Source organism: Octodon degus, unplaced genomic scaffold (genome assembly GCF_000260255.1).
Source record: "Octodon degus isolate 3935 unplaced genomic scaffold, OctDeg1.0 scaffold00098, whole genome shotgun sequence".
Lineage (NCBI taxonomy): Eukaryota > Metazoa > Chordata > Mammalia > Rodentia > Octodontidae > Octodon > Octodon degus.
The window spans coordinates 5,450,526-5,473,906 of NW_004524674.1; the positions used below are offsets into that span (position 1 = coordinate 5,450,526).

Sequence of the window (23,381 nt, forward strand, 5' to 3'; positions counted from 1 at the left end):
CTGCTACAGTTCTTTGTTTGACTCCGGGACTCAGGGACGGGGAGGAGGAGGGAGGGAGGCAGAGGCTGCAAGCGCCGGGGCAGGCCCAGGAGGCAGAGGAGGGACCGTCTCCCCCGCCCCCCCCAGCCCCCACTCCCCCCTCCCCGCTGCTTCCCCCCTCCCTACCCGGATTGTGGGGGCACCGCCGGGGGACAGACACCCAGCAGGTAACCCCAGCCTGGCTTGCCCTCCCCTCTCCGATTTTCCTCTATACCCTCCCGGATGACCCCTTTCCCCCTTTCAGTCTCCCCATTTTCTCGGTCTCGCCTCTTTCCGAGTCCTCCCTGTTCCACTCCCCCACTTGGGCTTGTCGCCCGCTGGCCGCGCCACCCGCCGTCTCGTGCAGCTTGACTCTTCCCCTCGCCCCACAGCCTGTGCGCCCCAGGTCTGCCCGAGGCACCTTTCGGGGCTGTGTCTTGCTGTTTTCTGGGCTCTTCCTTCCCTTCTGGCTTGTCCCCTGGGGCTCTGAGGGAGGAGGGAGTCCCTGTTCTACCTCCTTACCCCAGCTCCCTACTCCCCCACTTCTAGCCCCCTTTCTCCTTTTAGCAGTCTCTAGGGGTGTGGATAGAACCGGAATTTGGGGGGCCCTCTGGAGGGCAGGGGCGCCTTGTGTTCCTGGGGAGAGAGGCTGTGAGTGTATATAAGGTGGGGATGGGGGGGGCGGTTAGAGACCCAGCTGCCTCTCCGTTGTCCCTTTAAACGTCCCTCACATTTCTGGGGACTCGTGGTGGGGGGAGGTGGCAAGTTGCCTGCCCGGGGGGCAGGGCCCTTGGTTCGTCCACACAATCAGAGGTGGTAATGATTTAAAGGGACAGCCTTGGTGTGGCCGCTGCCACTTTGAGCGGGCGGGAGGGGGAGCCGGCAGGCCGTGTCTGTGGAGATTTGGCTGGTGAGCAGGGCATTTGAGGCTGTCTGTTGTAGGGCCTGTCTGGTGCGGGACTGTGCTGCAGCTGGGGAGGTAGGAGGAGTGACAGCCCACCTGGGGGTTGCTCAGCCTGGGCTTTCACCAGGATACCACCTTTGTATCCATTGACTTCTTGGCTAAGAATTTTTGAGTCAAAACTACAGTCTTGTTGGCCACCAGGTGGGGGCCACCTGCAGATCAACAGCCTGGCCTGGACCCTTGGGAGCTGATCCTTCAGCTTCCTCTTTTGTTGTTTGGCTCTGTGTGCAAGAAGGCCCTGGCCCCTCCCCCAGCTCCCCTTTCCTATCCACATGCCCCCCCATCACACACCCACCCCAGCTGTTGGACAGATGAATTACAGCCTCCTACTTGGGGCCAGGGCTGGTGAGGGATTAGATCTCTGGAGTTGGCCTTTTACATGGCTGTTGGCCCCTCCCCCACTCTGGTATCCAGACACCCCTCACCTACCCCACCACCTTGGCTGCTCACTTCTCTTGATTCATCCTAAGACCTAGCAACTCTCCTCTCCCTAAGCCAGGCCTTCCCCAGCACTCTTTCCCTCCAATACAACCACAACACAAATACTGTCAACTCCACAAATATGCTCTTGCTTTTACTCCCTAGTTCTACATTCTGAACCTCCCTCCCTGTCTGGGATAGTTCTAGCTTCAACCCCTTTCCAGCAGAAGGGCCTTTGCTGCCTGGCTTTCACAGCCTGCAGCTGACCACTACTCTGGTGAGGGGCTTTGGTTGTATTACACATAACACTTCCCTGGGGGCAGTGTCATCAGCAGCCACAGAAGCTTGCAGCACATTGCATCATGGAGGCTGGGGGCCGGAGGCCTTAGACTCTGGGGCAGGGGGAAGATGAGGGCTGGAAAGACAAGGAATGGAGACTGTACTGGGAGCCAAAATGTCTGGGTCCACAGGCTAAGAGCCATGGTTTAGGGAATAGAAAACATAGGTTCCTGAGGAATGTCTGAGGTTAGGTTTGATTGAGGACTGACCCCTAGATGGATACTTGATTCTTGGCCCTGAACTTAAAGGATCTCTTTGTCTCTGAGGGTTTGGAGAGAAGGGAGTGGGCCTCTGTCACCTTCTTGGGCCATAGAGAGGAAGGAGGTGATGGGGAAACAGGATATGGCCTTGAGGGTGGGATAGAGGGGGGCAGCCCAGGCCATTTCCAGGCTTAGGCCTAGAGTGATAGTTGCTGCAGAGGAGGAAGGCTCCTCCCTGTTGGGCCCGTTCATCTAGTCTGGCCACCTGTGCTGCTCACCAAGACCTGCCTGCACCCGCCTTAGGGGAAGGGGAGGGGGCAGAGTCCAGAGGGTGGAGTTGACTGCCTGGTGTCTGGATAAGGTTGGTGAGGAACCTCTTGGTTAAAGCCAGCAGAACTGAAGGAAGAGGGCCTGCATACCCTGAGGCCAGGACAGAGGTTGGCTTGGGTGAAGAGATGCTGCTAGTCTTAGCAAGAAGGTCCTGTGGGAAGAGTGACCTATGGTTTGTTGTCCACTGTAAACTTACTCAGATGCTGTAGCACACTTCACTACCATCTGCTCCAGGCTGCTTCCTGAAGGGGAAGGTTGGAGGACCACTTTGGGGATGGCTTTTCCTGGTCACCATGGAAACCAGTTCTCCCATCTCCTCTAATCACCAGACCCAAATTTCTCCTGAGGGAGGGAGCACAAGGAAATCCTCTATCCTGGGAGACTCCACTTATGACTGATTTATTTTTTTTTAGGTTCCCCCAAGGCACCATGCCAGGCTGATAGCACTATCTACCCCTCTGAGGTCTGCTACACCCCACTCCTGGGGTGCTGGTTCCAATGAGACAGGGCACACCAAGCTCCATCTGGTAAGTCTGGCCCCTTGAGTGCCCTCCATGCTTGAAAATGCTTGATATGATCTATATCATGCTTACTGCTCAGAATGGTCCAGTCCAACTCAGCCTTCCCCTACCATGTGTGTTTAAGTGGTTCAGCCCTCCTGGTTTATGGTGCTTCTATCGCCTATGAATAGTTTAGTTTTGTACCTTATCCACCTCTCCGGTACCACCAAATTACTTTACCCCACATACCCACTGCTACAAATCAGTTGCTGATTGAATTAAACTATTGTTTGTAAGCTGAAAGTACAGGATATGTGAGATACCCCGGGAATAATTTCTTCTTGGGAGGGAGAGGGCTTTGGTCCTGTATGTTGTTGAGTAGCTTGGCTTATGAAAGTTGTATGGAAACTGATGTGGGAAGATCATTGCCACAACGGACTAAGCCATGGCAATCTTAGCGTCTCATTTTCCCTCCCAGATCCGTTTCTGTCCCATTCTCTCCCTCCTGCACCATCCATCCCATTTGCTCCCAGAATCTTAAGTCTTATTTCTCTTCTGCTTCCTTCATTCTTTTTGCCAGTTCTCTGCCTTAGGCCCTGCTGTGTTCCTCTTTCCTTTGTAGGAGATTCCTCTTTAAGGCAAGAACTTAAATTCTTGGAGTGTACATTGCTCTTATTACTCACTGAATTTCTTTAAAATTTTTTTGTATATCCTATAGTTTATTTGGTACAGGGTCTCACTGTGCAGCTCAGATTCGTAGCGATCCTCCTTTCAGCCTCCCAGGGCCATCTTGGCATGTGGCGGCAAGGACTGAACCCATTCCCTATGCTTGCCTAAGCAGATGCCTAGTTTGCTGGGCTACCTTGCCAGCCCTCCCTCCTCATTGAATTTCTTGAGTGGGGCTGTTGTCTTTTATGCCTCTGTTTGGCATGATGATTTGTACATTGGGGCGCTTCTGTGGATTTGTGCTGAATGACTCTGTTAACTGAATGAGTTTCATTGCCAAGAAACCCATGGTTTCTAAGATTTACTGCACAGCCTCCTATCCATATCTTGTTTAGAGGACGTGAAAAATTTTGGATGGTAACAGGATAGAGCTGAGGAAGGCTGGCCCAGGAGATGGTCTTTTGAGAATAAAACCAAGGGACAGCCAGTGGACAGAATCAGTGTAGAAGAGTGGTTAGGATGTGGCTCTAGAAAGAAGCCCAGCTCTTTCAGCCACTTGCACGATCAGCATGGACAGATTACCTAATCTCCCAGAGCCTTAGTTTCCTCATCTACCAAATGGAGTAATCAGAGTGCCGCTTATGTTCAAATTTGGGGAAATTAATTTGTAAAATGTTTAGTACAGTGTGTAGCATATAACAAGTATTCACCAAGTGCTAGCAGTTGTTCTAATGGGAGACGTGAGAATAAGCAAGAATGTTTAGGAATGGGGCTGAATTTAATTGAAGACAGCACCCCCCCCCCGACTCAAAAAGAAGGATCACTGGTCCAGAAAGATGCCAGGATTCAAGGGAGTGAGGCAAGGAGTCAGCTGGGTCAGCCTGTTCCAATGTATGCTCTGACTCTGTTCAGGAACATGAAGGCAAACACAGAAAGACATGTGCAGAGACACACGTGATCACCCTAGTGATACAGAGGCAGACCCAGACAAAAGACCGAGACAGGAGCCAGGGAGACACACAGACAGAGACAGCCCCGTGGAGTCATGTAGACAGGGATAATGACAGGAACGCGTCAGACACAGGCACTGAGCGAGGCAAGATGAGCAGATATGCAGGTGCGCCCAAGAGGCAGACAACTGGACCCACACACAACCGACCTTGTCAGACAGACTAGTGAACACAGCGCCCAGTCAGAGGCAGACACAAGGCCCGCAGTGACACATAGCGGGCCAAGGCCAGCACTGTCACTCCTCGGTGGGGGGCGGGGAGGGGCCGGTCGCGGGGGAAGGCTGGGGAAGGGAATCCCGGGCGGGCGGCCTGCCCGGGCGGCTGAGTCACAGCAGAGCCTCAGCCGGCGGCGCTTCTGTCCCCCACACCCCCCGCCTCGCCTTCTCCCAGGTAAGAAACGAGCCTTTAGCACCTGGCCTCCACCAGACAATATCGGGACAGGCGGGAAGCGGGTTGCCGCCGGGGTCCTGAGCCGGCCCGGTGCGGCTGACCCGTGCTTGTCTGGTAAAACCCCAGCAGCAGGGTCTTGTCTTTGGCCGTCCTGAGACTTTATGTGCACATGGCTGGCCTCTTAGACGAGTCCTGCGTGGCTGGGCTCTCTGCGGAGGGGCTCCTCGGCCTCAAGCCCAGAGAGAGTTAAGTAGGTATGATTGATGGAGTGGTTTTCTCTAGGGGCTCAAGAAGGAGGGGGTAGGTTAAAGTCCGCGAGTCTAGAGCCCGGATGGAGGGGGCGGAGTTAGGCTCTGCCGGGAGTGCCCGGATGGAGGGGGCGTGCCCAAGGAGGGAGCGGAATTAACCCTTTCGGAACTGCTAGTTCGGGATTGTGGATCGGTTAGAGAAGTCTGGAATGTCTGCCCCAGGAGCGTGTCACCCTCCCAGCTTGGTTTTGGCCTCGTGCGTCTATCTTCCATCTGTCTTCGAGAAATCGGTGAGTGTCTTGTCTTTGTGCCTGCCTGTATTTGTCTCCTCCTCTCGGCTAGTGTGGACACCGGGAGTCAGAGAGGGCTATTTCTACCCAGTAGCGAGAGTGGTGAGAGTTCATTGCGAGCTTGCCACCGCCAGCGGGCCTGGGAACAGGTGTGCGTGCGGCGGCCGCGGGGTTACCCCGCGCGGGGAGGAGCCGTCATGGGGAAGAGAAGAGGGGGAAATTCCGCGGGACTGGTGGTGAGCAGTGTGTGGGCTGAAGAGTTGTGTCTGCCTGTGACTGTGTGTCTGAGTTCAGGGAGGCGGGGCTGAGTCAGTGGGAATAGGGGGAAGGTTTTCTGGCTGACTCACACACCGCCACCCCAAGCCTGAATCAGGCCCCAAGTGAGAGCCGGGGGTGGGGGGTCCGGGGTGGGGGCAAGCATCAGAAGCAGCTGGCTAGAGTAAGTGTGTTTAGTGCACAGGAAGTTTCGTCCTCAAGGGAGGGCATTGTATTCCCAGATGCTGGCGTAGGGGTTGTAGATAAAAGTTGAAGTCCTGGAGGCTAGGACTAGCTAGTTTAGGGAAAGCTGAGTCAGTTCCCCGTGGGAAAGGGGAAGTGGCAGAGGGAAAGTGTCATCGTCGTAGAAAGGGAAGCTGCATTTCCTGGTAACTGGCTGTGCTGTGGGCACCACTTCCTTAGTAGGGATCTGCTTCTCTGACACCTAGTCTGCCAGGTCCTCGTTTGCCCACTCTGGTCGGTGGGTCCCTGCAGATCGTGGGTGGCAGCCAGCCTGCGTTCTACTCAACCAGTTAAGCATTGTACTCGTCTAGGGATTGATAATTTATAGGAAAGCTGCTGCCTCTGAGGTAGAGTTGTAACAGAAACTCCGTGTGAACCTCGGAGCGGACCGAGAAGCGCGAGTGTCCACCAGGGCTCGCCGCAGAGCAGCACGTCGGGACCTGTAAGGTCCAAGCACTTCCATGAAAACAGATGACACTGCCTCTGCGGGAGGGAGGGCTGTTTTCACCAGAAATCCTTCTACATTTGTGGGTTGGGTGGAAATTTCCCCACAGCGCACACTTTTAAGCGAAGGCGAACTTTCCAGCCGCCCCCAACCCCTGGCCGCGCGTTCTCCCCCGGCTTCCTGCCCAGTGCTTGCTCCAGCTGGAGCGCTGGCCCCGCCCCCGTCGCTTTGTACTCTACTCTTGCCTCTCGCGGTTCTTTGTACTCTAGACTCTCAGTGGACCGATCCTGGGAGCGGAGCCGGCTCCCTACCTGCGGGAATTCGGGGTAGGCTCGGGATGCAGCTCCTGGCCCGAGAGAGGTCAGAAAGACTAGCCAGGGCTAAAGAGAAGGTGTCCAGGACAGGGGAGCGCTATGTCCGCCGTGGGTCGAGCCAGCATCTACGGGAAGGGGGGGGCACGAAGGAGGAAACGAAACGTTCTGGGTTCTTTAAGTAGTAGGCGGTGAGAGTGGGACAGGGGTGATGTCACTGCCTGTCGAGCCCCGCCCTCTTCCCTCCATAAGGACCCCCCACACACACACACACTTACACCGCGCTTCCGCTGCGCAAGTAGCCACGTCACGGGCAACCCCCGAAATCCCCCCCCTCCTTGGGGGGGTGGGGGCCACGTGGGCCGTGGGGACCGCGTGGCTCCGGCAGGGAAAGGGCATAGAGGATACAGGAGCCACGCGAGCGGGGACACTCGGGACCACGGTGCGCAACTTCTCAGAAGTTGGGGGATTAAAGAGGGTCTGGTTTGGAGTGCGTCTGTTGGTATTGACTGAGAGAGCCAAGGGAAGTGGAGGAATTAGGTATGAGGCTGGGAACTTGATCTTGGTTTGGGAACGGTGTAGGCGATGGAGATGGAGCGCTCTCGTAGCGCCGCTGAAGGGTTTGGGTGCCGGAATCGCTATGACCTGGTGCCCAACTACCCCCGAGCAGTTCTAACGAGCACAGGGGGCCGGCTCCGCAGTGGCGGGGCAGGGGGTGACTCGTGCCGTCTCGCCAGGATCATGGTCCGTTCTGTCGGTGTGTTAGAGTGGCGACTAGCGCTGTCCTCCCAGGCCGGCTGGTGAGATATATCACCTTAACCCGCACGGGTCTTGACCAGCCAGCCTGCTTACCGCTATTGCCCTGCCAGCCCAGGTGTCACATCCACGGTGGGGACCCCAGGTGGGAGCCGCGAGGTCATATCGGGGTCACCTGGGGCCGAGCCGGTTTGACCGGCTCGGCTACCCTCCCCTCCCGGCCCCCTGCCGCTGCCTGCGGGGCTAACCTTGCTCCTATTGGTTCCGGTCAGGCTGTTACTGAGGCGGAGACACGGGTGATGATTGGCCTTTTGGGAAGAGAGGAAGTCCTGTGATTGGCTAGTTCTCTGAAGCTCACCGACGCTGCGAAAGGACGCTCCCACACGGGCCGGGTAAGCAACCGCGGCGTTTGGGTTGGTCCTGTTGGGTTTCCCACCGGTTTGCACTCGCCATCCAGTTCCCTCCCTGTCGTCCCAGTTTCTAGCCACTCTATTTCTCATGTTCCTCTTGGGGCTTGTTAGGGCGAAAGGGTCTCCACAAATGAAAAATCTGTGGGTGCCACAGACAGCCCAGCCCAGCTTCTGGGCCCTTGACTGTGCTGATCGGCTTACTGTACTCCTTTTCCTCTTTTCTCTAGTATCTTCTGTGAAGGGTCAGGGGCTGCCATCTGGGGACAGTGGGCACTCTTGTCAGAGCGGCTGGAGCCGGACCATCCTCCCAGAGAGCTGGGGCAGGGGGCCGAGCTCCATCTCCAGGGTTCCTGGGGCCACTGCTGACCTGGTAAGGGGGAAGGCTGGGATGGGTTGGCTGAGCCTACACTGAGGACACTGGTTTTGCTCCCAGTAAGAGCATAATCTCTCCTGATCTAGGCTGGATGCATCGGGCAGTGGACCCTCCAGGGGCCCGCGCTGCTCGGGAAGCCTTTGCCCTTGGGGGCCTGAGCTGCTCTGGGGCTTGGAGCTCCTGCCCGCCCCATCCCCCTCCTCGTAGTGCATGGCTGCCTGGAGGCAGGTGAGACCTTGGGCCACATATCCCTCTTTCTCTAGGCGCTTCTCTCCCAGTCTTCCATTTCTGTGTCATTTTCCAAGGGTCTTTGCCATACTCAGGGGCTCCGTGTCATCCTCAGCTGTTCTTATTTTCTCAGTCCCCTACTTCTAGGGACAAGACTGCTCCTACTTGTGTATATAACAAACGTTTTCTTTCTTCAGATGCTCAGCAAGCATTGGGCACCCCCCGATCCCTGCTCCCCTACCCCCTTCACATGGCAGTAGCTCTGGGCACCCCAACAAACCATATTATGCTCCAGGGTAAGTGGAGAACTCAAAGGTTCTGAGGTAGGAGTAAGGTTGGAGCTTTCACAAAGTTTTTCCAAACCTGACTTTCCTGAACCCATTCTGTTCTGTAGGACACCCACTCCAAGACCCCTTCATGGGAAGCTGGAATCTCTGCATGGCTGTGTACAGGCATTGCTCCGGGAGCCAGCACAGCCAGGGCTGTGGGAACAGCTTGGGCAGCTGTATGAATCAGAGCATGACAGTGAGGAGGCCATACGCTGCTACCATAGTGCCCTTCGGTATGGGGGAAGCTTTGCTGAGCTGGGGCCCCGCATTGGCCGACTACAGCAGGTAAGATGAGGCAGAGGATGAAGTAGGGGTTGTGTTATGCCTTAGCTCAGGGCTCCCAACTTGCATATTTTTCTGTTAACTCCCATCCCTAGGCCCAGCTCTGGAACTTTCATGCTGGCTCCTGCCAACATCGAGCCAAGATCCTGCCCCCGCTGGAGCAAGTGTGGAACTTGCTGCACCTTGAGGTGAGGCTGGGGGTAGGTGGATTAAGGAAGAGGGCCACACAAAGCCTGCACCTGTGCCAGTCACTCTCTTCTCTTTGTCCTCAGCACAAGCGGAACTATGGGGCCAAGAGGGGTGGCCCTCCAGTGAAGCGAGCTGCTGAACCCCCAGTGGTGCAGCCTGTGCCTGCTGCAGCACTGTCAGGCCCCTCAGGGGAAGAGGGCCTCAGCCCTGGGGGCAAGCGCAGGAGAGGCTGCAGCTCTGAACAGGTATGATTGTAGGTGGGCCAACAGACAAGAGTATACAGTTCTGGGACAAGGACTTAAGATTTTCATAACCTTGTCTCTTTTAGACTGGCCTCCCCCCTGGGCTGCCACTGCCTCCACCACCATTACCACCACCACCACCGCCACCACCGCCACCCCCGCCCCCGCCACCACCACCCCCACCTCTCTCTGGCCTGCCTGCCAGCCCACCGTTTCAGCTGACCAAGCCAGGGCTGTGGAATACCCTGCATGGAGATACCTGGGGCCCTGAGCGCAAGGGTTCAGGACCCCCAGAGCGTCAGGTAAATCCAATTATTGACAACATTTTATTTGCAAGTTCCATGCTTTTCATTATTCATTTGTGTCTTTATTTATCTTCCATAGGAGCAGCGGCACTCGCTATCTCACCCATATCCATACCCATCTCCAGCCTACACCACCCATCCCCCCAGCCACCGGCTGGTCCCAGCTGCACCCCCAGGCCCCGGCCCCCGCCCCCCAGGAGCAGAGAGCCATGGCTGCCTGCCTACCACCCGTCCCCCCGGAAGTGACCTTAGAGAGAGCAGAGTTCAGAGGTCGCGGATGGACTCCAGTGTTTCACCAGCAGCAACTACCGCCTGTGTGCCTTATGCCCCTTCCCGGCCCCCTGGCCTCCCTGGCATCACCACCACCAGCAGCAACACCGGACTCCGGGGTGTGGAGTCAAGCCCAGGCCTTGTGAGTGCTGATTTCGGGTGGGCTTGCCTGAGGTGGAGCTTCTGAGGTGGCTAGAGCAGTGCTCTGACTGCCCCATCTTGTACTTGCAGCCTGGCTCTGACCATTACCAAACTCCCGCGCTGGAGGTCTCCCCTCATCAGGGCCGCCCGGGGCCCTTGGCACACAGTAGCCGGAAACCATTTGTGGCGGCTCCCACTGCCACTCATCACCTGCCCCTGCTACCTGGGCCTCCTTCACCCCCCCCACCCCACTGTCCTCGCCTCTTGCGTCCACCACCACCACTTTCCTGGCTGAAGGGCTCAGCCTGCCGGGGAGCCCGAGAAGATGGAGAGATCTTGGAGGAACTCTTCTTTGGGGCTGAAGGACCCCCTCGCCCTACCCCATCATCCCTTCCTCCTCGTGAGGGCTTCTTAGGGCCTCCAGCTCCTCGCTTTTCTGTGGGCACTCAGGATTCGCACACCCCTCCCACTCCCCCAAGCACCAGCAGCAGCAGCAGAAGCAGCAACAACAATGGCAGTCACAGCAGCAGCCCTACAGGGCCTGTGCCCTTCTCTCCACCTTATCTGTCCAGAAATATAGAATCCCTTGCCCGGCCACCCAGTCCAACATTGAGCCCCCAGGATCCACCTCTTGCACCCCTTACCCTTGCCCTGCCTCCAGTTCCTCCCTCCTCCTGCCACCAAAATACCTCAGGAAGCTTCAGGCGCTCGGAGAGCCCACGGCCCGGGGTCTCCTTCCCAAAGACCCCCGAGGTGGAGCCGGGGTCACTCCCAGGCCCCCTGAGTAAAGCCCCTCAGCCTGTGCCGCCTGGGGTTGGGGAACTGCCTGCCCGAGGCCCACAACTTTTTGATTTTCCCCCAACCCCACTGGAGGACCAATTTGAAGAACCAGCTGAATTCAAGATCCTCCCTGATGGGCTGGCTAACATTATGAAGATGCTGGATGAATCCATCCGAAAGGAGGAAGAACAGCAACAAGAGGCAGGGGTGGCTCCCCCACCCCCACTGAAGGAATCCTTTGCATCTCTACAGCCTCCATTCCCTAGTGACACAGCCCCAACTACCACTGCTGCCACCACTACTGCTGACACCACCACCACCATCACTACCACCACCACCACCACCACTGCTGCCACCACCATTTCCACTGCCAATGCTACCACCCCAGAAGAGGAGAAGAAGCCACCACCAGCCCTACCACCACCACCACCTCTAGCCAAGTTCCCTCCACCCTCCCAACCACAGCCAGCACCACCTGTACCACCTCCGTCTGCTAGCCCGGCCACCCTGCTTAAATCCTTGGCCTGTGTGCTAGAGGGACAGAAGTACTGTTACCGGGGGAATGAAGCAGCAGTTTCCGCCCGGCCTGGGCCCTTGCCTACCAGTCAGTATTCCCCTGGCCCCCCATCAGGTGCTACTGCCCCACCACCCACCTCAGTGGCCCCTAGTGCCCAGGGCTCCCCACAGCCCTCTGCTTCCTTGTCATCTCAGTTTTCTACCTCAGGCGGGCCCTGGGCCCGGGAGCACAGGGCGGGTGAAGAGCCAGCCCCGGGTCCTACGACCCCCACCCAGCCACCCCCACCCTTGCCACTGCCACCTCCTCGCTCTGAGTCTGAGGTGCTAGAAGAGATCAGTCGGGCTTGTGAAACCCTGGTGGAGCGGGTGGGCCGGAGTGCCATCGATCCAGGAGACCCAGTGGATACAGTAGACCCATTGGACAGTATGGCTGAACGACTACCGCCCCCTGCACATGTCAAGGAGGAGAGTGGTGGTGTGTCAGCGGCAGTGCCAGGCAGTGGCAAGAGGTGCCAGAAGGAGCACCAGAAGGAGCACCGAAGGCACAGGCGGGCCTGTAAAGACAGTGTTGGTCGACGGCCCCGAGAAGGGAGGGTGAAGGCCAAGGCCCCCAAAGAAAAAAGCCGCCGGGTGCTGGGGAACCTGGACCTGCAAAGCAAGGAGATCCAAGGTCGTGAGAAGGCCCGGCCTGATCTTGGTGGGGCCTCCAAGGCCAAGCCACCTACAGCTCCTGCCCTTCCACCAGCTCCTGCTCCCTCTGCCCAGCCTACACCCGCGTCAGCCCCTGTCCCTGGGAAGAAGACGCGAGAGGAAGCTCCTGGGCCTCCGGGCGTCAGCCGTGCTGACATGCTGAAGCTACGCTCACTTAGTGAGGGGCCCCCTAAGGAGCTGAAGATCCGGCTCATCAAGGTGGAGAGTGGTGACAAGGAAACCTTTATTGCCTCTGAGGTGGAAGAACGTAGACTGCGTATGGCAGACCTCACCATCAGCCACTGTGCTGCTGATGTCGTGCGTGCCAGCAAGTGAGTTGGCCGCTGTCGTCCCAGGGCTGCCCACTAAGCCTGGAAGTAATCTTCCCCCCCATCACCCTGATGATTTTATCTTTATCCCAATGTCCTCCTACAGGAATGCCAAGGTGAAGGGGAAATTTCGAGAATCCTACCTTTCTCCTGCACAGTCTGTAAAACCGAAGATCAATACTGAGGAGAAACTGCCTCGGGAAAAACTCAACCCCCCCACACCCAGCATCTATGTATGTGTGGGTTTCTAAGATGGTGCTGGGGGTAATGGAGTGCTTGGAGCCTGGGATAGGGCCCTCATTCCATGGTCTGTCCTGTTTGTTTCTCAGCTGGAAAGCAAACGAGATGCCTTCTCACCGGTGCTGCTGCAGTTCTGTACAGACCCTCGAAACCCTATCACCGTGATCCGGGGCCTGGCAGGGTCCCTGCGGCTCAGTAAGTATGGAAGGCCAAAAGTAGAGGGAGGGTTATGAGGACCTGAAAGGTAGGTATAACCCTGTGAGAACCCCTATACTTGAGGCCTTAGATTAGTGGCTGAAATGAGCTCACCTGTTCCATGTATAGGCTGTTTGAGGTGGCTTACTACTTTTCTCCCGTATGTCACGTTTCTTGTAGTGGGCAAGTGGGAAAGGTACGTATATATATTGGGGCCTGGTTAGAATCACTTCTGGTTTTCCTGGTGATTAAAAAAGAGAATACAGGTTGTCCACAACCCCTGAAGATCCATGATTTTGGCTATATATATATATATATATGGCCTTATTATGCACATCGCACTGGCCTTGAACTCACTGTAACCCAGGCTGGTCTCAGACTCATGGCAGTCCTGCCTCAGCCTCCCTAGTGCTGGGATTACAAGCAGGCACCACCACACTCAGCTGGGATTATAGATGTGCACCATCATGCCCAGCCTCTTTTTGAACCTTTTAATGTACAAATCTTCAAACATAAACGTAGAGGAAACTACACAAATGTGAAGTTACGCTTGGGTTTCTTTTATACTGGTATACGCCACACTGAGCTATTTGAAGCACATTCTAGGCTTTGTTTTGGTTAAGTGGTTCAGATGATAAAAAGTCAAAAGCTGGTCAGTTACTGAATGTCTCCTTAGCAGCACATAGCCTACTATATGACCAGCCCTTCTGGCCTTGTGGGGCTGGCATTCTAGTCCATTCTCGAGGACTGTTTCCAAGCCTCTTGTCTACCTTGTCAGAGGCCTGGGAAGTAGGGGAGAAAAGAATGAGCTGGATCCTCAGGGCTCCATCCTCTGCCTCTGTCCCATGTCCTACTTGACCCTCCCTTGCAGACTTGGGCCTTTTCTCCACCAAGACGCTGGTGGAGGCAAGTGGTGAGCACACTGTGGAGGTGCGCACCCAGGTGCAGCAGCCCTCAGATGAGAACTGGGACCTGACTGGCACACGACAGATCTGGCCTTGTGAGAGCTCCCGTTCCCATACCACCATTGCCAAGTATGCACAGTACCAGGCCTCGTCCTTCCAGGAGTCACTGCAGGTGAGGGGTGAGCCTGGGTAGGGGCTGGCTGCTGGAGTCAAGCTATGGTGGGAGAGCTCTGGAAGAGTCATTGACCCAAGCCTGCGTCCTACTCTGGCTGAGCAGGAGGAGAAGGAGAGTGAGGATGAGGAGTCAGAGGAGCCCGACAGCACCACAGGAACCCCTCCTAGGTATGTCACAATTGTGCTGCTTTTTGGCACGACTTCTTTTCATCCATGGGCTCTCCATCAACCAGTGTTGTATTTTCTCACCCCAGCAGCAGTGCACCAGACCCGAAGAACCATCACATCATCAAATTTGGCACTAACATCGACCTGTCTGATGCCAAGCGGTCAGTGGGGCAGGGGCAGCAAAGCTAGGGCAGGAGTGCTACTGAGCACACACAGGTTCCTTCTCACAGTGGTTGCCCCCTCGTCCCTGCAGTTGGAAGCCCCAGCTACAGGAGCTGCTGAAGCTGCCTGCCTTCATGCGGGTAACATCCACGGGCAACATGCTCAGCCACGTGGGCCACACCATCCTGGGCATGAACACTGTCCAGTTGTACATGAAGGTCCCTGGCAGCCGAACGCCAGGTGCGTACCTTACCTGGAGCACAGACCTGGGAAATGCAGGAGAGGTGGGGGTGATGCTGATGCAGCAAAGGCTAGGGTTACTGTGAAAGGCGAACTCCATAGGCCTTGATCAATCCTGGTATCTCTGTTCTCTGTTACCACCTGCAGGCCACCAAGAGAACAACAATTTCTGCTCTGTCAATATTAACATTGGCCCAGGAGACTGTGAATGGTTTGCAGTGCATGAGCACTACTGGGAGACCATCAGTGCCTTCTGTGATCGGTGTGTACCATCCCCTTGCCTTGTCACAGCCCCAACCTTGGGTCCCCAAGGTTCTTACCTGACTGGTTTCCCACCCTGCAGGCACGGTGTGGACTATTTGACAGGTTCTTGGTGGCCTATCCTAGATGATCTCTATGCTTCCAATATCCCTGTATACCGCTTTGTGCAGCGCCCAGGAGACCTTGTGTGGATTAATGCAGGGACTGTGCACTGGGTTCAGGCCACTGGCTGGTGCAACAATATTGCCTGGAACGTGGGGCCCCTCACTGGTGAGTGTTGGGCCCGGTCATGGTGTAGTGAGGGTGTGGGGCCACACAGAGTGAGTCTGGTGGGGGAGGGGTGGGCTTGGAAGATAGCCAGCTGTGCTGGAAGGGTTTGGACCCAGGTGGTTGGGGCCCCTTTGAGAATCCTGTAGTGTTTCCCTCTGGCCCACAGCCTATCAGTACCAGCTGGCCCTGGAACGATATGAGTGGAACGAGGTGAAGAACGTCAAATCCATTGTGCCCATGATTCATGTGTCCTGGAATGTGGCTCGAACAGTCAAAATCAGCGACCCCGACTTGTTCAAGATGATCAAGTGAGGGTCCTGTTTGGGGGGATTTCACTTCCACTTGTCCTGCCCTCTGCCCTTGTTCACCCTGTATGACACCCCCCCCATTTTTCACCTCTCTCTTGGTCTGCTAAGTGCCTGCAGTGTGTTGGGTAAGCTGACAAGAGTTTCTGCTCTCAGAACCTTTTATTTTTCAATGGTCTAAATAGACAAAAGCCACTTAAAATTTATAGATGCCTGGATAGAGAATGTAGGCTTGAAGAAGGCAGCCCCCCCCCAGGTCTTACGGCACTGCAGTCTCAGTGGTGGAGTTCCAACCCCTACAGACCCCTTGTTCTGCTCCTCCTGCCCCAACCAGTCTGCAGGCAGTCTTTCTCTAGCCTCTCCTGCTTCTTCCTCGCAGGTTCTGCCTCCTTCAGTCCATGAAGCACTGCCAGGTGCAGCGAGAGAGCCTAGTGCGGGCAGGGAAAAAAATTGCTTATCAGGGCCGGGTCAAGGATGAGCCTGCCTACTACTGCAATGAGTGTGACGTAAGTGTAGCCCTTTCCTTTTCCCTGCTCCAGAGGTGACCGTAATAACCGGCTCTCCAGGTGACCATCCCTTCCTCCCCACCAGGTGGAGGTGTTCAATATCTTGTTCGTGACAAGTGAGAACGGCAGCCGCAACACGTACCTGGTGCACTGCGAGGGCTGCGCTCGGCGCCGAAGCGCCGGCTTGCAGGGTGTGGTGGTGCTGGAGCAGTACCGCACCGAGGAGCTGGCGCAGGCCTATGACGCCTTCACGCTGGTGAGGGCCAGGGCCTCGGGCGAGGGGCTCCAGAGGGGGCGCCGGGGGCGGCCTGGCGGCCCAGGTAGCACAGGCAGACGCTGAGCCCGCGCCCACTTTCTCCCCGCAGGCCCCCGCCAGCACGTCGCGATGAGGCCGGACGCCCCGCCCCACAGGGCGATGCAGGCCACCAGCACACGCCTGGGCTGGACCTAGGTCCCGCCTCTGGCCGGGAAGGGGGTCGGGCCCAGCCCTTCCACCCTATTGGCAGCTCCCCTCGCTTAATTTATTAAGAAAAAAAAAATTTTTTTTTAAACAAGAGGAAAAAAAAAAAAAAAAAAAAAAAAAAAAAAAAGGGAGACCGGGAGGGGGCCGGTAGCCCCTCGCCCATCAGTCCCTCCCCTCACCGACTTTGGCCTTTCTAGCAACAGACACAAGGACCAGGCTCCGGCGGCGGCGGGGGTCACATACGGGTTCCCTCACGCCTGCCAGCCGCCGCCCGCCCGCCGGCTGGCGCAGATGCACGCGGCTAGTGTATGTACATAGATTATGGCAGCCGAGGTTTTTAATGAGATTCTTTCTATGGGCTTTACCCCACCCCAGAACTTCCTTTTTTACTTCCCAATGCTAGCTGTGACCCCTGTACATGTCTGTTTTACTCATTTTGTTATGATTTGTATTTTTGTCCTTTTTTGTTTTTGATTTTTAATTTATAACAGTCCCACTCACCTCTATTTATTCATTTTTGGGAAAACCCGACCTCCCACACCCCTAAGCCATCCTGCCCGACCCTCCGGGACCGCCCACCGCCGGGCTATCTCTGAGCCCGTGTCTGGCCTGCCCGGCTTGTCCGTCTTCGCCTGCCCGCGGCTCCAGTGGGCTCTCATGGTGCTCAAACCCGCTCTCCTCCCCTACGTCCTGCACTTTCTCGGACCAGTCTCCCCATTCCCGACCCATCCCCGACTCTGCCTGAGGGTGAGCGACTCCTTGTACTGTAGGGGAAGAAGTGGGAACTGAAATGGTATTTTGTAAAAAAAAATAATAATAATAAATGAATAAATAAATACATTTAAAAGTTTTAAAGAAAGAACTATGAGGAAAAGGAACCCTGTCCTCCCTAGTCCCAGCCAGTTTTAAAAATAAGGACCTTCATCCCCATCTCTTTTTCTTTTTAAGTGTGAAACAGCCCAGGCCAGGGTCAGGGTCTCACTGGGGCAGGGACACCTCGGGGCGTTTCTCTGGGGTTTTCTCTTTGGGGGGGGAGTGGTTCCCCACTGGGGCTGCGGAAGGGTGGGGAGTTTACAGTCTTACCCCCTGGCACTGCACTGTCTCTCTGCCCCAAGGGCAGAGAGGTCTTCCCAATCCTACCCTCATTTTTGGTGATTTTTGTGTGAGAATATTAATATTAAAAATAAAAGCAGAAAAACCCCTGTTTTGATAACGTGCTGGTGGTGATAGCAGGGCAGGGTACGGGGGAGGGCCCCAAGACGGTGATTGATGGGGACGTAAGGGGCAGACCCTAGCCAGGACGAGCCCCTCCCCGGAGGCGCCTGTGGAATGTCCAGAGCTCTAGTCCCTCCTTGGTATGGGGGTGTCTAATCCTAGAGCTGCATTCCAGGATTGGGGGGGAGGGGCTGCGCCGGGGGAGGGGCTGGAAAGCCAGCTAAAAGCGCCCAGACCCGGCCGGGCGGGAGCCAGCCAGGCCATGGCGGATGTCCCTGGTGCACAGCGACCCGTTCTCGGTGGAGGCTCAGAACCCCGGGATCCCCTGGACTGTTGGGCCTGCGCTGTGCTGGTAACGGCTCAGAATCTGCTGGTGGCTGCCTTCAACCTTCTCCTGCTCGCGCTGGTATTGGGGACGATCTTGCTACCTGCTGTCACCATGTTGGGCTTTGGCTTTCTCTGTCACTCCCAGGTGAGCATTACACCCCAGGGTGTGCGTGTGGGTTGGTTTTCCTGTGTAGCGATGCTGGTGTCTGCAGGCGACCAGTTCTGTCAGACTGGGCTGTTTCATCCCGGCAGCGTGGCCCAGGTTGGCCTGGGCCTGACTGCTCTTCTTCTCCCACAGTTCCTGCGCTCCCAGGCACCCCCATGCACTGCACACCTGCGGGACCCGGGCTTCACAGCCCTGCTGGTCACCGGATTCCTGCTGCTCGTGCCGCTGCTTGTGCTTGCCCTGGCCAGCTACCGCCGTCTCTGCCTCCGCCTCCGCCTGGCTGATTGCCTCGTGCCCTACAGCCGAGCCCTTTATCGGCGGCGCCAGGGCACCCTGCAGACCAGGCAAACTCGGCCTTCACCAGCGGCCCCAGCTCTTCCCACACCAGGAAAGGTCTGGGTCTGAGAAGCCTCAACTCAAGAACGACCTTATGTCTGCCCTTCCTTCCTGTCTACCCAGGGATTTGAGATGAAGCCTGTGATCTTCTTCCTTGTTCAGTCCTTTCCCTAGCTGGGTCCTACCATCCCTTTGGGGAACAGCAACTTCTGTGGACCCAGTGGTAGTGAAAACTCCCATGTCCCCAGAAAACCCATTTTCTTATTACTCACATCCATCCTATCTGGGCTGGACCCTGCACACACACACACCCCTTCCATCCTTAGTCAATAAGACAACTTGTATTTACAGTTCTGAAGGACAGTTGAGAAGTGAGCAAACATCAATAAAGAATTTTTGAACTGAATGTGCTCCATGAACAAAGGGGTGGCATAAAAACATCATTCCTGCCCAATGCCCAGGAGCAGGAAATGAATTCCCAAGGGTACATTCCCAGAGTACAAATGCACAGGCTGGAGCATCCTTCAGCCTCCTGGCCTTCCCTTATCTCGTTAGTCCATTCTTCCTGGTCAGACCCCAGAGTTGTGTCCCTGACCTCTGTGTCACCTCCCAACACCAGAGTCCAGGGGCCCTGTTTGAGCTGCCTGTCCAGCTCTCCTTGGGGACCCAAGTCTGTTCTCTGACCTCAGCCTAGAGGAACTCAGTGTTGCCAGGCCGGAGTGGGAAACAATGGCCCTTCCGGAGCAGGATGACACCCCCTCCATCCCCTCCGGCCACAATCCTGGATCAGCAGGGTGGGAGGGAAGATGCAGGGGCCCACCCTAGGGCTTGTTGATCTACAGCTCAGCCTGTCCCTCATCCCCACCTTCTAAGTAGAAAGCAGCTTTGGCATCCACGACATTTGGTTAGGGTTAAGAGTACTGAGAATGCTCCCGACCTTAGATAAACCTTTCCTCTTAAGGATAGGATGTGCCATTCCTGCCCTGGCATCCAGGTTACACACAAGACACTTCTGTCAGAAATTTAATTAAGTCTCAAAGACATGCACGATTGTGGTCAAAGATAGGGGGGCCCTGCAAGGCTTTCCCTCTGCACCTCAATGGAAACGATGTGGTGTCCTGGTACCATGGCCAGACCCAGCACACGAGGTTCCCCAGCAGAGAAGGAATCTGGAAAGAAGGGTCAAAGCATCAGTGAAACAAGCCAGTATCGACCTCTCCCCTTCTGAGCCACAAAAACCAGCCCTAGAAAACAAGGGGGTAGAGCCAGGCCCTGAAGGGGAAACGTCTTGCCATATTCTCAGATGGGTGTGTATCCCCTAGGCACTAACCCGACGGCTTGAGGAACTCCTGTGCTGAGCCCAGAATGACATTGCAGTCGCGGTCGGTGCAGAGGAAGCAGCCGACTAGTGTCCGCCCATCTGTCATGCGAATACGCATAGTCTTGTTGAGCAGTGCCTCCAGTTGCTGCCGGGCACGCGCAGCAGGAGAATCTTCATGCTCCCCGTCCGAGTCCTGCACGGGGCAGGACACGCACTTAGACCGACCGGCCACCCGCGGAACCACAGCTCCCGGCATCCCGCGGGGCACTCACACGAAGCCTAGAGGCTGTCGGGAGCTGCAGTTCCCCCTCCGTACCCCCATCTTGGTGCCCGACTGCTCCTCAATCTCTGAACCCGAACCCGTGCTAACCCCGGCGCTGGAGCTACTTTGACGCCGACTGCAACAGCCATTCTCCTCTCGTAGTAGCATGGTCGGCCCAGCCCCAGCCATTTGCTCAGGGGTTGTCTCTGGGCGCTTCAACTTCCCGAGAACCTTTCCGGTCGGGTGTTGTGAGATCTCGCGAGCCCTTCAGACGTCTTTCCTTTCGCGAGATCACTCATAGTCTCTTGGGTACTAGCAGAAATCTCGCGAGTTGTCTATTATGGCTCACTGGAACCTAGTACACCCGACGTCTTAAAACATCGCGAGAGGTTTACTTGTAGTTTCTTACACATCCTTAACAAATCCTGGAATTTATAACAATACCTTCTTCTGTCCTTCCCCCCTTATCTTGATTTTTTTTTTGTCACAGGAGATAATTTTTTCCTACATATCCCATGTATCTCTGGCCCCTGAGTTAAAACGGAGTGCTCCCTTTCTCCCAGCATTAACTCCATACTTTAATATACTCGATGTTGGAATTAGACTACATTTCCCGTGAGCACAGGCAGCCCACTATCCACCGCACCCGTACTGTATTGAACCCTAGTTGACGGTGGCTGGAAAAGGACAATGGTTTCCATGTCAGCAAATAAACGCACTCCGCTAAGAGCCTCCAAGGCAGGGAGCATGCTGTAGTGAGTTTGTGCTGAAGAGAGAGGAAACAGCCAAGGGACCTGGTGTCAAAAGAGCCAGAGCCATGGAGCGCCGAGGCTTAGTGGCTGGGCCAGATTTTGAGTATTTCCGGCGACGGTATTTCACCCCGGCGGAGGTGGCACAACATAACCGGCCTGAAGACCTTTGGGTGTCTTACCTGGGATGTGTCTACAACCTAACCCCGTTGGCACAAGAGTATAAGGGTAAGGGACACACGTTGAGCCATGGGTGAGGTGAATGCCGAGGGAATGGAGGCGTTCTTGGGCGTCAGGCACTGACGGCGGCTGCTCGTTCCTAGGGAACCTGCTGCTGAAACCCATCGTGGAAGTTGCAGGCCAGGACATCAGCCACTGGTTTGATCCAAAAACCAGAGACGTGAGTTTTGTTGGAACGGGGAGAGTTGGGAAGGGGAGGAAACGTGGAATAGCCAGAACCTTGAAATTGTGACTGCGCCGACAACTCCCATTCCCAAACCCTATTTTAAAGATCCGCAAGCACATAGATCCGCTAACCGGTTGCCTGAGGTACCGCACTCCACGGGGCCGCTTCGTTCACGTCCCGCCTCAGCTGCCGCGTTCCGACTGGGCTAATGATTTTGGGAAGCCCTGGTGGAAGGAGTCTCAATATGAGGTGGGGCGGTTGTCTGCCAAGACTCGGAACATCTGTATTGTTAACACGCTTACGTCGCAGGAGCACGTACTGGAGGTGAGAGTTGGTGCATGGGTGAGATTTGGTTAGACAGAGGGAACTGGGAAGCAGGTAGATCCTGACCACCAGTTTCCCAAATTGGGTAGTTACTATGTTTTCTTTCTTTACACTGATTGAGAAAAGCAGACCACCCAGGTCTCCAGTGTTGGGAATTCTAGGTGTGTCTGGGTCACAGTGGTACAAAAGACTTTCCGTAAGTGCTAGGAAGTGTCTTGGTGGTGATCCTCAGAAACTCTTATACTCTTTTCGACAGCAGTTGGACTTTTACTCTATTGCAAGGGTGTGTATGTGTATGTATGTTTTGACCCTTTGGGGCCATCCCTTATACTTCAATGTATGCTGGAACCTCAGTTGTATTTCAGGGACTGTACAGTGTTCAAGCTGCTGTGCATCAAAGGAGACATTCTATAGCTTAGTGGCATAAGTGCCTTCCTTGCTGTCCTGAGTTCAACCCCTGGTGGAGGGGAAAAAAAGGCAAAGGAGACATTCTGATCCCAGCTGCCATATACTGGGTGTCCCCCTTCCCGTGTGTGTGTGTGTGTGTGTGTGTGTGTGTGTGTGTTCCGTCCAGATTCTGGAGGTAGGCTGCTTCTGTGTTCTTCAGGTGGGGGCTCTGGAGTCAATGTGGGAAATTCTACACCGCTATCTCCCCTATAATGCACATGCTGCCAGTTACACATGGAAATATGAAGGCAAGAACCTGAACATGAATTGTACTCTGGAAGAAAATGGGATCCGGGATGAGGAGGAAGAGTTTGACTATCTCAATATGGACAGCACACTCCACACACCTGCAGTACTGCTCTACTTCAATGATGACCTCACAGAGCTATAGGAAAGATGTGTGCTCTTGTAGAATCAATACATTTTGAGTTTGCTTTTTGCTGTGCCTTGAGGAAGAGGTCAGAGTGTGGGGTGCCAGGGTGTAGACCTCAGTTTTCCTCTTGGAATTGGCTTTTGGCCAGTCCTTATGAAGAATGAGAATCCTGTTCCCCAGATCCTTTATGATTTGCTCTGAGAAAATAGGATGCTAGAAGTGAACTGATCTTTGGGAATGACAAAAGAAGACACAGAATCTTGAATAGGGAGATGAAAAGAAGAAAAGTCATGGAGCTAAGGTCGAAATTTTTAATAGTAAAAAAAGTCCCTCCTAGGGATGAGGGAATGGAAGAACATCTTTGCCAATGATGGAAATGAAATGGCTGGAGAATATGAGATTTACAAAGACAAAAATAGGGAGAAAAAAGGAAATAACTATCATTGATCATGCAAAATTTGCTTATCTCCCTTGAGAAGAGCGCTGGGCAACTTAGACACAGGGGGAAAAAAAGGTTGTATAATTCAATGCAGATATTATGCTGGATGCTTTATACATTCTTTTTATTACAGCTATTCCATAAAGTTAATGTCACTAACACTATTTCACAGCTAAGTTTTTTGAACTTAGTGTCAGTAGCACAATGGCAACTGGTTAGTAACTAGGATGCAAGTCCAAGTCTTCCTAGCTTCAAATATCATGTTTTTTCAGTGCAAAGATACTGTCTCAATGTCTGACCTCATGCTTACATTAGTAACCACTGCTCCCAGAATAAGTATTTGGGATATAGGTTTGTCCTAAGTGTGTTGCACAGTGGGAAACCATAGACCTATTGTGTTATCACACACTACATTGGAGTTAATTAGCACAGTATTCCAGGGGTAAAGAGGGAGCAGGGAAGACTGTCAGCCAAGCAATAGCTATTAAGGCTGCTTCTTTGTTAATCCCACAGCAAAATTTCTTTTCTAACTTTTTTGAAGCAAAGAAGAACTTTATTGACTAAAGTTAAATACAGAGTGGGAAAGGGCTTGTAGCTTGGGACTTTGATAAGAGAGGCAAAGGAAGCACTCCCCCAACCACCACCCATGGGCTTCACT

At 54.9% G+C, this 23,381-nt stretch overlaps 4 protein-coding genes across 15 annotated transcripts in view; 3 read left to right on the top strand and 1 right to left on the bottom strand.

Annotated features, from left to right (window-relative positions):
• Positions 1-17,169, top strand: part of Kdm6b (lysine demethylase 6B) — a 21,234-nt gene extending 4,065 nt beyond the window's left edge. The window contains exons 1-24 of one of the 11 annotated variants that reach the window (XM_023723247.1): positions 135-206; positions 2,685-2,798; positions 7,658-7,777; positions 8,023-8,165; positions 8,255-8,396; positions 8,594-8,692; positions 8,791-9,010; positions 9,103-9,195; positions 9,280-9,441; positions 9,525-9,740; positions 9,823-10,155; positions 10,245-12,472; positions 12,576-12,702; positions 12,799-12,904; positions 13,776-13,981; positions 14,087-14,151; positions 14,241-14,312; positions 14,405-14,553; positions 14,701-14,815; positions 14,897-15,084; positions 15,251-15,392; positions 15,769-15,895; positions 15,981-16,151; positions 16,261-17,169. In XM_023723247.1, coding sequence (XP_023579015.1) covers positions 8,260-8,396; positions 8,594-8,692; positions 8,791-9,010; positions 9,103-9,195; positions 9,280-9,441; positions 9,525-9,740; positions 9,823-10,155; positions 10,245-12,472; positions 12,576-12,702; positions 12,799-12,904; positions 13,776-13,981; positions 14,087-14,151; positions 14,241-14,312; positions 14,405-14,553; positions 14,701-14,815; positions 14,897-15,084; positions 15,251-15,392; positions 15,769-15,895; positions 15,981-16,151; positions 16,261-16,284 — 4,980 coding nt within the window. In that variant the 5' untranslated portion in view covers positions 135-206; positions 2,685-2,798; positions 7,658-7,777; positions 8,023-8,165; positions 8,255-8,259 and the 3' untranslated portion in view covers positions 16,285-17,169. The other 10 variants (XM_023723248.1, XM_023723246.1, XM_023723253.1 and 7 more) reach the window with 10 other exon arrangements.
• Positions 17,170-17,794: 625 nt separating this feature from the next.
• Tmem88 (transmembrane protein 88) lies at positions 17,795-18,808 on the top strand. The gene is made up of 2 exons (XM_004638427.2): positions 17,795-18,045; positions 18,199-18,808. The coding sequence occupies exons 1-2, from the start codon at positions 17,836-17,838 to the stop codon at positions 18,469-18,471; spliced, it is 483 nt and encodes a 160-aa protein (XP_004638484.1). The 5' UTR covers positions 17,795-17,835; the 3' UTR covers positions 18,472-18,808.
• Positions 18,809-19,408: 600 nt separating this feature from the next.
• Naa38 (N(alpha)-acetyltransferase 38, NatC auxiliary subunit) lies at positions 19,409-20,269 on the bottom strand. 2 transcript variants are annotated; one of them, XM_023723309.1, is made up of 3 exons: positions 20,040-20,269; positions 19,733-19,916; positions 19,409-19,571 (listed from the first exon to the last, which is right to left on the bottom strand). In XM_023723309.1, the coding sequence occupies exons 1-3, from the start codon at positions 20,172-20,174 to the stop codon at positions 19,459-19,461; spliced, it is 432 nt and encodes a 143-aa protein (XP_023579077.1). In that variant the 5' UTR covers positions 20,175-20,269; the 3' UTR covers positions 19,409-19,458. The 2 variants fall into 2 exon arrangements, with proteins under 2 accessions (XP_023579077.1, XP_004638485.1); XM_004638428.2 differs by having other exon boundaries at positions 19,412-19,571; positions 20,094-20,269.
• Positions 20,270-20,485: 216 nt separating this feature from the next.
• On the top strand, positions 20,486-22,713 carry LOC101592076 (cytochrome b5 domain-containing protein 1). The gene is made up of 4 exons (XM_004638429.2): positions 20,486-20,962; positions 21,058-21,134; positions 21,246-21,464; positions 22,072-22,713. Exons 1-4 carry the CDS (start codon positions 20,803-20,805, stop codon positions 22,300-22,302), a joined length of 687 nt encoding a protein of 228 aa, XP_004638486.1. The 5' UTR covers positions 20,486-20,802; the 3' UTR covers positions 22,303-22,713.
• The last annotated feature ends 668 nt before the right edge of the window (positions 22,714-23,381 follow it).